The sequence below is a fragment of the Phascolarctos cinereus genome, unplaced genomic scaffold, assembly GCF_003287225.1.
Source record: "Phascolarctos cinereus isolate Bilbo 61053 unplaced genomic scaffold, phaCin_HiC Scaffold_726;HRSCAF=1367, whole genome shotgun sequence".
Taxonomy (NCBI): Eukaryota; Metazoa; Chordata; class Mammalia; order Diprotodontia; family Phascolarctidae; genus Phascolarctos; species Phascolarctos cinereus.
In genome coordinates this window covers 248,356,559-248,373,314 of record NW_027556098.1, presented here as the reverse complement: position 1 = coordinate 248,373,314, position 16,756 = coordinate 248,356,559, and the positions used below count along the sequence as shown (strand labels likewise).

Here is a 16,756-nt window from a genome sequence, read left to right as displayed (position 1 = left end):
TCCTATAAATTAGAACAAAGGAAGAGGGGGCTCAACTCCTAAAGGGCACATGAGATACAGAAATTCAATAATATCTCTGCAGGTATGAAAACTAATCATCACACTACAAAAACAACTGGGTACAGCAGAACTGGAAAGGTTGTTAGAACTCCCTGAAAAATGACAACTTGTCCAGGGCTAGGCCCAACCTGTCTATGGTCATATTTTTAAAACAAGGAAGTAAGCATAACCTTAAAGGAATCAAAAAGGCCTTGAAGGTGATCCAACCATTTTAGAGAACAATTTGGAACTGTGCCCAAAAGGCTATAAAAATGCACATACCCTTTGACCCAGCAATAGCACTTCCAGGGCTGTATCCCAAAGAGATCATAAAAATGGGAAAAGGACCCACATGTACAAAAATATGTATAGCAGCTCTTTCTGTGGTGGCCAAGAATTGGAAATTGAGGGGATGCCCATCAATTGGGGAATGGCTGAACAAGTTGTGGTATATGAATATAATGGAATACTATTGTGCTATAAGAAATGATGAGCAAGCAGACTTCAGAAAAACCTAGAAAGACTTGTATGGCCTGGTGAAGTGAGCAGAACCAGGAGAACGTTGTATGCAGTAACAGCCACGTTGTGCGATGACTAACTTTGATACACTTAGCTCTTCTTAGCAATGCAAGGATCTAAGACATCTCCAAAAGTCTCATGATGGAAAATGCTATCCACATCCAGAGAAAAAACTATGGAGTTTGAATGCAGATCAAAGCATGCTATTTGCTCCTTTTTTTCCCTTCTGTTTTGTTTTGTTTCTTCTTTCTTGTGGTTCCTCCTATTGGTTCTAATTCTTTTTTACATGACTAATGTGAAAATTATTTTTTTTTAAAAAAAGGCCTTGAAGGATTGGATACATGAGTGAAACACAGCAACTGAAAACTGTCCCTTATTCAAAAGCATTAGAGTAGGTAGAAAAGGGATAGGATAACTCTACATGTTATGATGTAGTATACTTGTGTGGAAAATGTCACCACTCTGCTAGGGAAAGCCTAGCAGAGAATATTCGAGTGAGGGTATAGTAGGGAGATACAAGTATGATCCTACTGTGGGAATATACTACAGATAGATAACCTGGTCAAGTTGAAGAAGTTGAAAATGAGTTCTAGATACAAATCACAAAAAATAGCAGAGAACCAAGATGTAATCTGGAGGATTGCAGCTATCTGGGCATCTTCTTGGAACTCTTTTCTTCATTAAGAGCAGAGCATCTGAAGCTTTCTTGACCTAGTTTGTTGGTAATGTCATCTTCAGAAAGCAGAAGAAACACATTTTAAAAAAATGTTAGGATGACAAGGGGAAACTTGTTATCAAAATAGAAACAAAAAGAACCTTTGTATCAAGTGCTAATACCATCCTAAAGGCCCTAATAGCCAAGGAAAATACTGACTCTACTCTGGCATATATCCTAGACTTTAAGAATTTCAGAGAAAAGATAGGTATAATTCTCATAGTCTAGGATGAAGAACGGAAGATGGAAGACTACCATGTCAGAGAGACTCCTCTTACAGATGTGCTTCCTGTGTAACTAACTGTTCCACAAGTTTCATGAATTTAGGATCTTTTGGCTTTGTGAATTTTGATATATTGTGCCCAAAACTCACAGTCTCACAAATCTCTCTTTGAAAACAAGTGTACAAATTTCCTATGCTCATAGAATTAAAAGACATATTGATCATATTGGAAGTTCAGTCCATTGACAAGTATGGAAATCATTGTTTATTAAGAAAATAATTAGTTCAACCAAATAACTACTTGGCATCATAAACTTAGCATTACCTATTTCTAATAGTAAACACATACACACCACAGTTGTGCAGAGATGACACATTTACAGAAGGGAGTGAACAGAGGTAAAGGTTCAAAATAAGGGGAAGACATGCAGAGCTAGAATACTGGGGACAGAAGTAGAGACTGTGACTTTCCATCTAAGTACCTTTGGGAAGATAAGACAGGACAATGAAGAGAGAAAGTGACAGTAGCAAATGTCCTTTGAGCTCTTCTCCAAGCTAAAGGGAGAAAAAGATTTAAACCCCCCTCCCCCATACACACAGTAAATATTATCCAACACAAACAAGAAGTAACAGCAAAAGAGAAAGAAGAGGAAAGGAAGGAAATACATACAAGAAATTACCTTTTCAAAACAATGGCAAGATAGTAAGAGAGAAAAGCCCACTCTCCAACACCCTCCCACCCCCTTCCCCCAAAACCGTCTCTACTCTTCAATACATATACAAACATTTCTTTTTTTTCAAAACTGCAAATACAGTTATCACTGACATCCTTGCTTTCCCATACATAGTATGAATATATGTAGAAAACTGTTTTGGCCTATCTCTTTCACTTTTAGCCTTGAAAACATTTGTTTCTTCTTTATATAAACAAGTTAGATAGCTACACAAAAGATCATTATAGAACTCTTAGGTAGCTCCTTCAAGAACAATCCTAATTGGTGACTTACTGGAGAATGAGTTCTGCCAAATTTTGGTCTGGGAATTACAAGCCGACATTGTGTAGTTTGGGGAAGGGGGCAGGGAGATCTTGGTTTCTTTTAATACTGTTTTTATCTTGAGTAGTATTTTGTTCCAGAATTGTTCATTCATGTCCTTTATCTTCATACTGACCAAGAGGTATAATAATTAAGTTTGTGGTCAGCAAGTTTGGGGCACTGCCTCTTTCAAGGGACAAAAAAATAATATCTTCAGAAAAAGTCCAACCACTGGCTTTGTGAGCTTGTTACTCCAATCCTATCCTAATGCTCCTGTACATATATTTATCTGCCTATAGACCATTCAATATTCAGGTGTGACAACTCAGAATCATTGTTAGGATTTCAGCATGTCTTTCACGGGGGCAGCTAGGTGGCACAGCAGATAGAGCAAGGGCCCTAGAGTCAGGAGGACTCATCTTCCTGAGTTCAAATGTGGCCTCAGACACTTACTAGCTGTGTAACCCTGGGCAAGTCACTTAACTCTGTTTGCCTCAGTTTCCTCATCTGAAAAATGAGCAGAAGAAAATGGCAACTCACTCCAGTATCTTTGCCAAGAAAACCTCAAATGGAGTCACAAAGAGTTGGACACAACTAAATGAATGAATGTCTTTCATTAGCACCCTGCTGAAGGGTCTATTAACACTCAAGAACAAAATTTTATCAACACAGTGTAGAGTGATTCCAATGAAGAAGAAAAGAATAAGCATCTAATTAAATCCATCTGGCTATGGAGAACTCTCTGATAAGCTCATATTTTAAAAGGACACATGCAACTAAAAGTAGGGGCACACAACCAAAGGATGTGGCATGAACCAGTAAAAATAATGTCAAGAAGAACAAAGTTCATAATGAGCTGAGGCTTATGAAAAAATACTACGGACAAGAAAAGATGTGTTGGGGTTTGCCTTTTTAAAAAATTATACCCAGGAAAAAGATGTTTTGGGTACATGGACAATGTTAATGGATGACCAAGAGAGAGCAGAAATAATTAATTCCCATTTTATTTCCATATTGTCTTATCAAAAGTGAATTAACTTTTTTTTTCTTTTTGGTGAGGCAATCGGGGTTAAGTGACTTGCCCAGGGTCACATAGCTAGTAAGTATCAAGTGTCTGAGGCTGGATTTGAACTCAGGTCCTCCTGACTCCAAGGCTGGAGCTCCATCCACTGTGCCCTCTAGCTGCCCCAGTAAATTAACTTCTGAATGAAAAGGGTGAAACAAAAACTAAGAGGAAATTGGAACCTAAACTATATAGGGGACAGACACAGGTATTCAGGGTGAGTCCAAATCACTTATCCTGGATGACTCCTATGGTAATTAGGATAACCCTAATTAGTTTTATCTAATACTTTAACGCTTAAAAAGCATTTTCCACATAACAAAATGTCCAATCAATCGACAAACATTTATTAGGCACTTACTGTATGTTAGGCACTTGGGATACAAATACAAGGAATAAAATAACCTCTGCTTTGAAGGACTTTACATTCTCTCAGAGGGAGACTATACATAGGTACACATACACACACACATAGAATATGAGGCAATTAGAGAGGAAGGGCAATAGATGCTGGGGGGATCAGGAGCAAATATATTCCAGGCATGTAGGATGGTCAGAGCGAAGTCACTAAGACAGGAGGTGGAGTGCCATGTATGAGGAACTGGGAGAAATCCAGTTTGTGAGTGTGGGAAGAGGAGTAATATATAATGAGACTGGAAAGATAAGTTTGCCAGCTTGTGTAGGACTTAAAAAGCCAGAGGAGTTTTTATGTTATCCTAGAGGGAATAGGGAGCCACTTTAATTTCTTGAGTGGAAAAAGATGCTTAAGGAAATCACTTTGGGAACCAAGTACAGGATAAATTGGAGTAGGGAGAAATCAGAGGTTGGGAGAGTAATAAAAGGCCAAGGTTAACCGTTTATGCAAGAAGTGATAAGGGTCACAATTAAGATGGTGTTTGTGTGAAAAGAGGGGTCAGATCTAGAGATGTTATAGTGGTAGAAATGGCAACTGATGAGATATGTGGGGCAAGGGAGAGTAAGGGATAAGCCTGGGTACCCTCAGAGCATATATTTGCATTTTAACAGACTTCAAGGACTAAACCTGTAGGAATGGTTTTTGCTTTGTTTTGTTTGGAGTAGTTTGTTTGTTTTTTTGAAACTAGGCCTCCCTATCTCATGTGGGTTGGAACTGCGGGGGCTGTCCTTGGGCCAAATCCCACAGCTGGTCAACACAGCAAGTTTAACTCTTCTCTGTTTTCGACTCTGGCAAGTTAACCTCCTTTTAGGCGGCTCCCAGGGCTCACCATATTTGTGCCAGATTTATTGTGGCTTTAGCCCTGCAGGAGCTCAGAATTCTGGAACTCAAAAGACCACCAGCCTCAGCCTCAGCCTCCCCCATGCCTAGCCCAACACGGGAATTTCCGGCTCAATGTTAGAGAAAGAAGGAATTTTAGGAAGGGGGATTTTTTTTTTTGGCCCCACTTGACAATACCTTACATTTGTACAACACTGCTGTATACAAAGCATATGAATTCATCATCAGGAAATCTCATTATCCTGCAAAATTGTAATCTGCCTAGTGCTCACATCTCATCAAGACCCTATGCCCCTCTTATTGGACCCTCGGACTCAAGGATAGAACCCTGGACTCCAGGGTCTTTATTTAAGGAAGGGGCTCAGCACATTCTTCTCCCCATTTCCCACCAGCTACACTGTTTTTGGACCTTCATCATACCCCCACTCTGGGTACCTTCCTTTTCCCCCCATCCTTCCTCTATCTCCCCTTTTCAGCTCTTTTTGGTGCCTTTCCCAATTAGATTGTAAATTCCTTGAGAGCAGGGATTTGTCTACCCAGATTAGATTGTAAGCTCCTTGGGGGCAGGGACCATCTTTGCTTTTATTTGTATTTATATCCTCAGGCCTTAGCACAGTGTCTGGCACATAGTAGGAGCTTAATAAATGTTTATTGACTGAATTACATTTGTATAACACTTTGAGGTGTTAATAGTAATAATAGTAAAAGTACTTTCTCATTCATGATCTCATTTGATCTTCACAGTCTTATGAGACAGGCAGAGCACATATATATAGTTATCCCTCTGTTATAGAGAAATATACATATGAGAAAACTGAGAGCCAGAGAGGTGGCCTATCTAAACTCAGGTGACTAGAAAATGGCAGAGTAAGGTCTAGAACCCATGCCTGAAGCACAGAATTTAGGCTGAAAGACCTTAGGGAATCATTTAATCCTACCCAATCTTTTTAAAGATAAAGAAACTGAGGCCCCAAAAAACTCATAGATACCACTACTGAACTGTTGTCAGTGATCTTTGAGAAACTATGGAGACAAGTGAGGTACTCTGGGACCAGAAAAAGGCAAATATGGTCCTGGTTTTCAAGAACATATGGGAATAGATTCCTCAAATTACACACCTATGAACCCCAACAAAATTTCTGAACAGATGATTAAATAGATGGTTTGTGAACATTTGTAAAGAGACATGGTAATCACTAAGCATGAAGAATAGGTTTACTAAGAAAAAAAAAGCCAGATTCATTCAACGTCACAGAATCTCAGAGTTAGAAGGGATATTAGAGCCATCTAGTTCAGACTGTGTCTGAATATGAATTCTCTCCACAACATTTGCAAAAAGGAGTTTGTTTAATGCCCTGTGGGGAGGGGAAATCTCTCCTTCATCCACTTCCCTGTGTTTTGCATCCATTATTCTACTTCTGCCCACTGGGGCCAAATGGAACAAATTATTTGAAGACAGTTTTCATGTCCATAGACCCACTCCAAATTTTCTCTTTCCTATTTATATTCTGGTCATCACCACCCCTTTCCCAATGGACATGGTTTAACTTGTCAATAAGAGAGGGTATGGGGACTGGGCCTATAATTTCATTGGTATAGGGAATTCTCAGTATAGGGAGTACTGGTATAGAGGAAATTCATTCTACCAGTTGCAGGTCAGTACCGTCTCTACAATTTGTAATCTTAGAGAGTTGTCCAGATTACTGAGAGATTAAGAAATTTGTCCAGTGTCACAAAACCAGTATGTGTCAGAAGTGGGACTTGAACCCAGGTCTTCTTGGTTTTGAGATCAGGTATTTATACACTATGCCACACTATCTCCAACTTGTGAACATTCTTCCTAAAATATAGCACCCTGAACTGAATGCTCTAAACACAGTCTGAACAGGCCACCTATCACCTCCCAAGACTGAGTTACCAGGATGAAAGAGCAAAGAAATAGCATATACATAGATTAACTCAATTGTAGTGAGGCATTAGATAAAGGCCCACATGTCTTTGTTGACAAGATGGAGAAATGTGCTCAGGATTATAATGTAATTAGGTGGATTCATAACTGCTTTAATGAGAGGACCAAAAGAATGATCACTGTCAAGGCTCAGTCCTCAGCCCTATTTCTATTAAACATTTTTATGGGTGACTAATATGAGGACAAAGACTACATACTTATAAAATCCGCCACTAACATGAATTGGAAGAAAGATGGCTGATATGTCAGATGAATCACACTGCCTCACAAAATAACTCTGTCAGCTGGAAGAAGGGTCAGAATCCAGAGAGATGAAATATAAAGGTAGCATAATCTTGAGGCCTTTAACCATCCCAGTCACCAGCTTCTTTTCAATGCCCTTCATGAAATGTGTTACCCAGAACTGAATACTGCGTTTCAGATACGTTTGGCCAAGGAGCCCACCAATGTTAATGCAATCTAAGATCAATTTGCTTTTTTGGATTGTCATATTGAACTGCTGATTATTATTAAGCTTGCAGTCTAGAAGAAATTCCAGGTACTTTTTCAAATGACCTGTTTCCTATTTAAGCCAGAAACAGCCTTGTGGCTTTTTTTTCTTTTTTCTTTCTTAAATGGAAGGAAATAAGCAAAGCCATCTATTAAGCATTGCTAATGAAGAAATACAGTCTTCAGTTAGATTAACTTTAGCCAAAATGAAAATGAGGAACAGAAAATCCAGACATAGTCTCAGCTCTGAAGAAGTGTCTTTTGAAGCTGGAAAGAAAAAATACACATGTGAGAATTACAAGAACTGATACCAAGAAAACACATAAACAAGTGTGCATACACCAGTGTAGAGCTATTTTACTCTTCCAGGCTCTGATCAATCCAGCACCTGAGTAGTTAAATCATGTACCCCTCAACAATGAGTAATTTGTCCCTTACATTTTTACGCACCTTGCTTTATGGGAAAGATACATTCCTTAGGTATTAGATATAAAAAGGGAACTCTATGCATAAAGAAATCACAGACTAAATTCTTTTGTAAATTGGCCAATTACTTTTAATTTCTCTTTTTGGGAATAAAATGCAAATTTTTTTCATATTTTAATTTGAGGTAGCCAGGTGGTGCAAAAGGGTCTGGAAGTCAGAAAGACCTGAGTTCAAATCCAGACTCAGACATTGACTAGCTGTGTCACCTTGGGCAAATCACTTAACCTCTGTTTGCCGTGGTTCCTTCAAATTTAAAATGGGGATATCATAAATAGCATCTGTTTCCCATGATTGTTGTGAGGAAGAAATGAGGTAATATTTGTAAAGTGCCTAGCACAGTTCCTCATATATAGTAGGTGCTATAGAAATGCTGGTTATTATTTTTACCCTAAAATAGAAGGAGGGATAGAACACAATGTCATACTGTAGGATTAGGACATAGCAAACTAACTCTGTCCCTGCCCCTGCGCTATTTAAAATTTTTATCAGTGATTTGGACAAAAGGAGAGATAGCACACTTTTCAAATGTACAGATGACACACAGTTGGGGTGGGAAGGACAGTGGGTCGGCCAATACACTGAATAATGGGGGCAGGGATTCAAAAAGATCTTGGTGGGCTAAGGCTTTGGGCTGAGTCTACTAAGATGAAACTCAACAGGGGTAAATGTGAAGTCTTACACAAGGTTTTTAAAAATCAATTTTTTCACAAGTACAGAAGGGAGGAAGCATGGCTGGACTGCAGTTTGTCTGAAAAAGGATCTGGGGTTTTCAGTGGGCTACAAACTGAAGATGAATTGGCAGTGTGATGTGGCACCTAAGAAAAGCTAAGGTGACCTTGTGTTAAGGGAAGCATGACTTCCAGGTGTAATGGGGAAACTGACCAATGAAAGCCCAGTCTTTGGAGCATGCTCAGTGTTCTCTGCTTGTTGTATATTTGTATGGTAGCTTGGTGAGCCTAACTATGTGAGGGAGAGGTCTTTTCCCTCCATTTCAGGGTAGGCATAGGCATGCTCTGACTGTTGTCTGTTGGCTTACTGGAAGACGAAGAAAGGCCTTTAAGTTGGCCATTGAGCCCAAACAAATGGCCTTTGAACCAATACGCACACAAAAGGCTTGAATGACAAAACGTCTCCCTCTTCCCAGGTGGTGAACTAGGCAAGAACTATTGTAAGCCTCCAAACCTGGGGAGAGGTAGCAGCAGCAGAAGAGCAACTTCCATAGCTCCCCACCCTGCCACAATGTGGCTGTGAAGGCATGTCTGATACTTCTTTTGTCTGTGTATTTCTTTACTAATAATAATAATAGTTGAATGAGTGTTAGAGAGAGAACAGACCTGGTTATGATCTTGTGGGTGTCAAATGATAAGAAGAGTCAGCATAGATCTAGCAACTGGAGTCTGTAGCAAAATCTACCAATAGTTACATTAGCAAGTGCAGTGAAAAGACAGCCCTGAGGAGTGGGTTGCTTGATCCAGCTCAGCAATGAATCAATCTAGCCAAAAACATCATATTCTGTCTCTACACAGGAATAACGCCTCTTATCAGCTATACTCAGGGGTGTGCTGGTAAATGTTTAACAAACAGTTCTCCAAAAAATTGTATGCACAATGTACTTTTAGCTTTAATATATATTATTATCATTTTATCCATTGCTTTTTTTTTAAGGCAATTGAGATTAAGTGACTTGCCCAGAGTCACACAGCTAATAAGTGTCAAGTGTTTGGTCTGAGGCCAGATTTGAACTCAGATCCTCTGACTTCAGGGTCAGTGCTCTATCCACTGTGCCACCTAGCTGCCCATATCCACTGCTTTCTTAAGCCCAGACAATTAATAAAACATTAAGTCAAGCCCTGATTTGCAGCATTTGTTGATTTCTGAGGAATAAATGCTCATGCTGAAAATTTAATAATTAGCTCTCCTAATTCAGTTCAAGTCAGTCTAGTACAGCCCTATTTATGCTACACCTAGAAGTAAACTTGATGGAGGAATGTTTTGTAGCAACCATTTTAAGTTTGAGCCTCATCTCCACAGAGAGTGAGGTAGCTTAGTTTGCAAACTTTTATAATTTGGTTCTTGCTACATTTTCTTAGTAAATACCCCTTTGTAAAAACTAATAGCTAAAGTTAACTGGTCAATAAATAGTGGACAGAACCCACAAGATGGGGATGTGTGAACACTAATACTAGACATAACTCGAAATCCAGAGCAGTACCTTTTCTCTGGGGACCTGCCCTGCTGGTCCAGGTGTGGGATAGGAGGGAACGCCAGTGTCTGTGCTACACAGGGATAAGTAGGTATCATCTGTATGCTGTATGTCCTGGCCTCTGTGCATCATCGTTAGAGAAGGACATTGATAAGTGGGAAAATGCTCAGGGGGCAACCAGGAATGGGGATCAGATGGAAGAACTGGGGATGTGTAGCCTAGAGCAGAGAAGACTCTGGGAGGACACGGTAGCCTTATTCAAGGTTACGAAGGTCTATCAAGAGGAAGAAGGATTGGCCTCATTCTTTCTTTGACTCCAGGGGGGCAGGATTAGGAGCCACGGGTGGGAAGTGCCAAGAGACACATTAAAGCGTGACACCAGGAAAAATATGCTAACAATCCGAGCCATATATAAGTGGATGGGGCTATTTCAGGTAGCAATGGGTCCTCTATCACTGGAACTCTTCAGGAAGAGCCTGGATAATCACTTTTTTGAGTATGGGATGGTAGGGATTCCTTTCAGGTATGGTTAGAACTGGGTGGCAGCTGAGATACCTTCCAACTCTAAAATTGTGTGATTCTTTAATTATCCCCTTCATCTAATTTTCAAACCCTTTAATAAGCTACATAGCCTATAAGTCCTATTTTCTTCTTAAAAGAGAAATTGTTCATTTTGATAAATATCTGGGGATTCAGAGGCTAGTAAAACAAAACATTTTCAGAATGTTACCTTTCTCTTTGATGCAGCATTTTATTCAAATAATTCTTCAAGAATGACTGGATGTAGTTTCCAAAATGGGACTTGTATTGGCCTGGAAATTATCCTTTATGTTGACTTCGGAAAAGTTTGTTTCTGAAAGTGTTTTACAATATCCTTGACTCTCTTGATGATCAGGTTTCTCTGTATCATGAAGGCTAGTCGCATTAACTACAAAGAAAAAACTGTAATTTAGGGCTAGCCCTAGGCAAAATAGCAAAGCAGGCAAAATTCCTCTTCGGTACCCCACTTTTGGCACCCAACTTCCTTACAATGCTTCCCAACCTCCCTTGACCTGCAGATGCAGTTGCCTTCCACCACCTTCCCCAAACCAAGAACTACCTTTGCCATAATGCTCCTTTTCCCAGATCCTTAGACGCCTCTTCCATCCAAATAGAGTTTACCACTTCAGTGTCCCATTCCTTCAGGACCCAGCAAGTTAATATGACAAATGTTTTTGGAGATGTACTAAATTTGAACATAACTAATTAGCAAATAATGTATGATAATATAATAATATTATTAATTTATAACCATATAAATTTATTATTAATTGTAGGTTTATATGTATTAATAAGCATGTAGTGTATATGCTTTTTTTTTTAAACCAGAGGCCATATGGAGATAATGTCTTAACATGCAAGAGTAGAACATTGTGGCAGCCTAGACCTTTGGGTATTCACCAAGGATGGCTGGCTTCTCTAACTAATCCATTCTTCCTGAATTTCTATTTGTTCTCTGTTGTCAACCTCGACCTTCCTCTTCTGCCCTTAGTACCTCCAAAATTGTCTTTTTCCGACATGCCGTAACTCACCTCTTACTCAATCTTGTTTTTCTGAACTGACCATCCGTTATGTCCTCCTAGCATTCTTCATTTCACCTTAAAATTATTTCTTTTTAAGTCCCAAGTAAAATTTCACCTTCTACAGGAAGCCTTCCCCAACCCCTTTTAATTTCAGTGCTTTGCCTCTAATTATTTCCTATTTATCCTTTATATAGCTTGCATTGTATATATTTGTTTGTATGTTGTTTCCCCCATTAAATTGTAAGTTCTTTGAGGGCAGGGGCTGTCTTTTGCTTCTGTATGTATCCCCAGAACTTAGCACATAACAGGCACCTAATAAATGTTGATTAATTGATTGATCTTTCTCACTTCCCCAACTTCCATAATTTCTTTGCACATCTTCCTAACAATTCCCCCACAACCTCTTATCTTTTGCCATATAAAGTATAGCCCATATTCCCAAATGGCAATTTTTAAGCTTTTCTTTTAAATGCCTTAATTCTTCTTTCCCCTTCCAAGTACTGCTGTCCTAAGAATTCTAACACTTTTTTTCAACCAACTAAATATATAATTATAAATGAAGAATGGATATACAGCATGATTTGATAAATAAGTTAGCTTAAATAAATTAGTTTAAAATGACTGAAGATAACATATGGTGTATGTACAGTACATAATTTTCTTATCAGTTAGAAGCAGTCCTCTAGTTCTGTGCATACGGAATAAAGACAGCTGTGTTTATTTCAACAATTGGCATTCAAACAAATGTGTAATGTGTTTATTTAACATTAGCTTGATATCAAATTTAAAATATATTCTCATGTGAACACGAGCTTTTCTACATTTTTAACCTACTTTCCTAAGGGTCTTTCAAAAAAAAAATTACTTAATCATTATCCACATTCCTAATTCCCTTCCTTCCAAAAAAAAAATCCAACAAAAAAAACTCTCTTTAAACTCTTGAGAGAATGTCATAAAATATGTTCAATCCAATAAAGCTAGGAAAATAAATTCAACACCAACAGTACCAACACTGCTATGGTCCAAAAAAAGGAACTAAATTCATAGAAAGTCTTACATTTGCAACAGCAGACATAGGTTGCTATAGTAACAAATTAAATTTCTTGTATTTTAGTTTTCAAGAATAGTGTGGCAATAACATTTTTTTTTAAACACCAAATAACATCAGCATTTATTTCCTTCTGGGCTTAGAGTCCTGTGGGATAAACTGTACTTACCAATCAAGGAATTTTCATTTTCCTTTCTAATCTTCTTCTGTCGTTCCTAGAAATCATCATGATAAAATGCATATGTTGAACAGAAATTTGGTGTTCAATTTGCATTGCCATTAAGCTTCAAATCAGAGACCTCCCAAGGGGAGCAGAGCTAAGAGGAACTAAAAACTTCCTAATGGAGCACAATGAAAAATGATAGTTCTACTTGCTAAAATATTGCTGTTTTTCAGACTGTCATCAGCAGATCAGAAACTGTAAGAGGTCTTTAGAAAAAAAAATATTTTGTCTGAATAAATGGAAAAATAAACTACTGCTTTCACGACAGTGTTTACGTACACACAAAAAAATAGAAACATCTATTATCCTGAGCTTTTAGATTTCCAATGATCCATTACAATTCAATTGTTATAATTTTGATTTCAAGATGCACTAACAATGTCTCTGGGCACACTTAATTCAACGGACAACAACAATAACAAATCCAACGAAATAAGCATTTATTAAACACCTACTGTGTGCAGAGCACTGTGCTGCATACGGGGGAAGATACAAAGTTTAGATAAGACATGGTTCCTGTCCTCATGGAGCTCAAAGCACTGTAGGGGGGAATATGACATACACAAACAACTATAATACCAAATAATACATGAAAGGTTACACAAAACAAGTTTAAATAAAGAGCTATGTGAGCTTTGAGAAAAGGCATAGGTTGAGGGCATCAGAGGCAATAACTCATACTTTTAGAATAATCTCACCTGTACTCTCATCATCATCACTTAACATTAACTGAACCCTCACTGGGGGCCAAAATTATATTGGATATGTAGAATTTTGACTTATAAGGTTTCTACCTTCCCAGTCTTCCCACATCTATCAGTGAAATTTCCTGACAAAATAAATGGATCAACGACATCTTGTATCATAATAGAGGACCACTGAAGTCTCATGAATGATTTTCGAATCTGTAAAATAAGCATCTAATTTTTGGTTTAGACATATACATAGATAGCCCCATTAATAGATAGAGAGCTAGATGGAAAGATCTGGGTTCAAGTACTTCTGACATAGTACCGATCCTGAGGAATCTCTTAACTTCTCAGTGACTTAGGCAACTAATTCTCCAAAACTACAAATTGTAAAGATCCGTAATTTCACAGGTTTGGGAACTACTGGCAGAGAAAACTCTTTCTACCCATGCAATATCATCGACCTCTCTATTGTTTATAGCCATCAAGAGCTGCTTGTCCTACCAGGAGGTAAAAGGACTGGCCCAGGGTCACAGAGTTAGTAGGTATCATAGTAGAATTTGAATTTAGGCCATCCAAAGCTGGCCTTCCATCCAATACACCACACTGCCTGTCCAGTTTATATGACATCCAAAATAGAATCAGATCAGGAAAAGAAAAGAAAGGAAATAGGATTTTTAAAAAGTATATATTATATATATATATATATATAAATACATGTATACATATATTTATATGGATATGGATTTAGAGATAGAGATATATAGCTATAGATAGACACAGAGAGAGATATAGTGATAAAGATAGATAGATAGATAGATAGATAGATAGATATAGGTATAGGCATGGAGATAGATACAAATACAGATAAAGATACAAATGTAGATAATAATTTCATAGAACAAATCCCCTTAATAAAAGGATTTGTTCTATAAAACTTGGACTCAATCAAAAGGCTGCATCCAAGGACCTAGAAAGCCACATGTGGGGGGGTCTCAAGGCTGCAGGTCCCCACCCCTGATATAGATAGATATAGAGATAGAGCTATATAGATAGAAGTGGATACAGATATAGATAAACAGAGACATAGACAGATACAGATGGATACAGTGATAGAGATACATAGATACAAATAGATACATATAGACAAAGGTATAGACAGAGATAGATACAGATAAAGACATAAATGTAGATATAAAGATACAGATATGTAGATATAGAGATATAAATAGATATAGATAGATATAGGTATAGACATAGATATAGATATATACAGGGTGTTTTAAAAGTCATAATGCAGTTTTAAGCTTAAGCAGCTTTAAAACTACACTATGAGTTTTGGGACACCCTGTATATATCCAAATTAATGGAGAGACCCTTCTTTAGACAAAGTCCCTGAATCCCATGCTATGGATAGCCACAATACAGAAATCCTCTTAAAAGATCTCAGCTTACAGAAAATCTAAGAAAACAAATGCTACTTTATTTTGTTAACTAGTTGTACAACATACACAGTCATATCATCCATCCATATATTTCCCTACCTTAACCAGTGATATAGGCTTTAATATCCAAACTTAATAGATGTTTTCTTTCCAGCTGTTTTTGATTAAGGTGGAGTGTGTGTGTGTGTGTGTGTGTGTGTGTGTGTGTGTGTGTGTGTGTGTGCGCGCGCGCGTATTTAAGGTCTCAGTTAGTGAAGGGTTTCTTTAAAAGCATAACAATATACCTCTACTGATGTCTTCCACTGTAAATAGATCATCTTTAATGTTTTCCAGTCGAGGGTAACTACATAGTCATCAAGCAACAAAGACTCTGTAAGAAAATGAAATAGGATATACTTCGTCACTAATGTCACAGAGGGCTTTTACTTTACATAGGAATACAGATATAGATATATTTAGATATATAGATAGATAGGTAGATTTAGGTATAGATCTAGCTAGAGATATAGAGATAAAAACAGATAGATTTAGATGTAGCTATAACTAGATTATAGAGAACAAATATAAGATAGCCTTTGCCCTTAAAAATCTTTTGGAAATGTGGATTAAAACTTGGAACTGTTTCCAGATACTAGAATAACAGGAAGTTGTTGATTAATGAAAATCATTTGGACTTAAAGAAAATGCTTATTACACACATGCAGCCCTATGCATATGTAAATTTTAAATATTTGTAGTTTATACATATCAAGTAGAAGCAGTACCTAGGATAAGAAAAAAAAAACAACAAAATAGGCATCTTTTCCTATGATATATAGAGGCAACTAGGTGGCACAGTGAATAGAGTGGTAGGCCTGGAGTCAGGAAGACCTGAGTTCAAATTTGACCTTAGAGACTTCTAGCTGTGTGATCCTGGGCAAATCAATTAACCTGTGTTTGCCTCAGTTTCCTCAACTGGAAACATAGCAGGTGCTATGTAAATGCATATTCCCTTTCCCCTTCGTATTATCAGTACATTTAAAACATCACAGTATATATTTTTTAAAGTATTCTTTTGAATTGATCTTTTTCTAACATTTGGGTGTCTGATAAGAAAAGCAGTAGGTGATTAAAGAACTGCTTATAATGTGTCACAAATTCATACATACTAGCTATGCCCTAGATAACCAAAAAATATTGCTTAGTACTAAATCTTGCCAAGGCCAAATTCAGGCAGAGCCACAGCCAGATCTTCTCCAAGACTTTATCACCCAGTGTTAATCTACATGTAACAAATGTGCACGACACCACATCTTTACTATGAGATATAATTTTTGTCACATGGCTCCTCTCCTACTAAATTCTAGCCACTTTCAGGTACACCAGTTATTTGTTCATTCACTTTTCAGTTTGACTTAGTCAAACAAATCTACTGCTTCACTAACATTACTCCCATCCAATAAAATCCTCAGCCTGGATATTCTTTCCTACCCTGTCTCTCCCTAAGCAAGTTCTTTCCCTTCTTTAAAAAAACAGATCAAAACTTGATTTCTCCATGTAGCCATCCCAGAAATCTAAGTCAGAATCACCCTGTCCCTTCAACAATCCTCTTAACATTTCTCTTACAATATTTATAGAATGTTTAGGTTCTCACCATTTATTTTTGTCTCTTTTGTATAGCAGGTATTCCTAAAGGTATTAGTCTAGATTTTGTAAGTAGTCAGGACTCCCAGGGCATATGATCAGGTACTCTGACCTAGCCACTATTAGTAACTGTTATATCCCATATTCTTACCTCGGGAATCACTGGAGTTT

At 37.8% G+C, this 16,756-nt stretch overlaps 1 protein-coding gene across 5 annotated transcripts in view; it reads right to left on the bottom strand.

Annotated features, from left to right (window-relative positions):
• Positions 1 to 3,919: 3,919 nt before the first annotated feature.
• LOC110215619 (uncharacterized) overlaps positions 3,920 to 16,756 on the bottom strand; it is a 69,905-nt gene continuing 57,068 nt past the window's right edge. The window contains exons 7-11 of one of the 5 annotated variants that reach the window (XM_078147055.1): positions 15,247 to 15,332; positions 13,284 to 13,367; positions 12,775 to 12,820; positions 10,726 to 10,923; positions 3,920 to 7,573 (exon numbers count right to left, since the gene is read on the bottom strand). In XM_078147055.1, the coding sequence (XP_078003181.1) occupies positions 10,763 to 10,923; positions 12,775 to 12,820; positions 13,284 to 13,367; positions 15,247 to 15,332 (377 nt within the window). In that variant the 3' untranslated portion in view covers positions 3,920 to 7,573; positions 10,726 to 10,762. Of the gene's footprint in view, positions 7,574 to 10,725; positions 10,924 to 11,094; positions 11,221 to 12,774; positions 12,821 to 13,283; positions 13,368 to 15,243; positions 15,333 to 16,756 lie in introns of those variants that run through there. The other 4 variants (XR_013483066.1, XM_020997238.2, XR_002326581.2 and 1 more) reach the window with 4 other exon arrangements.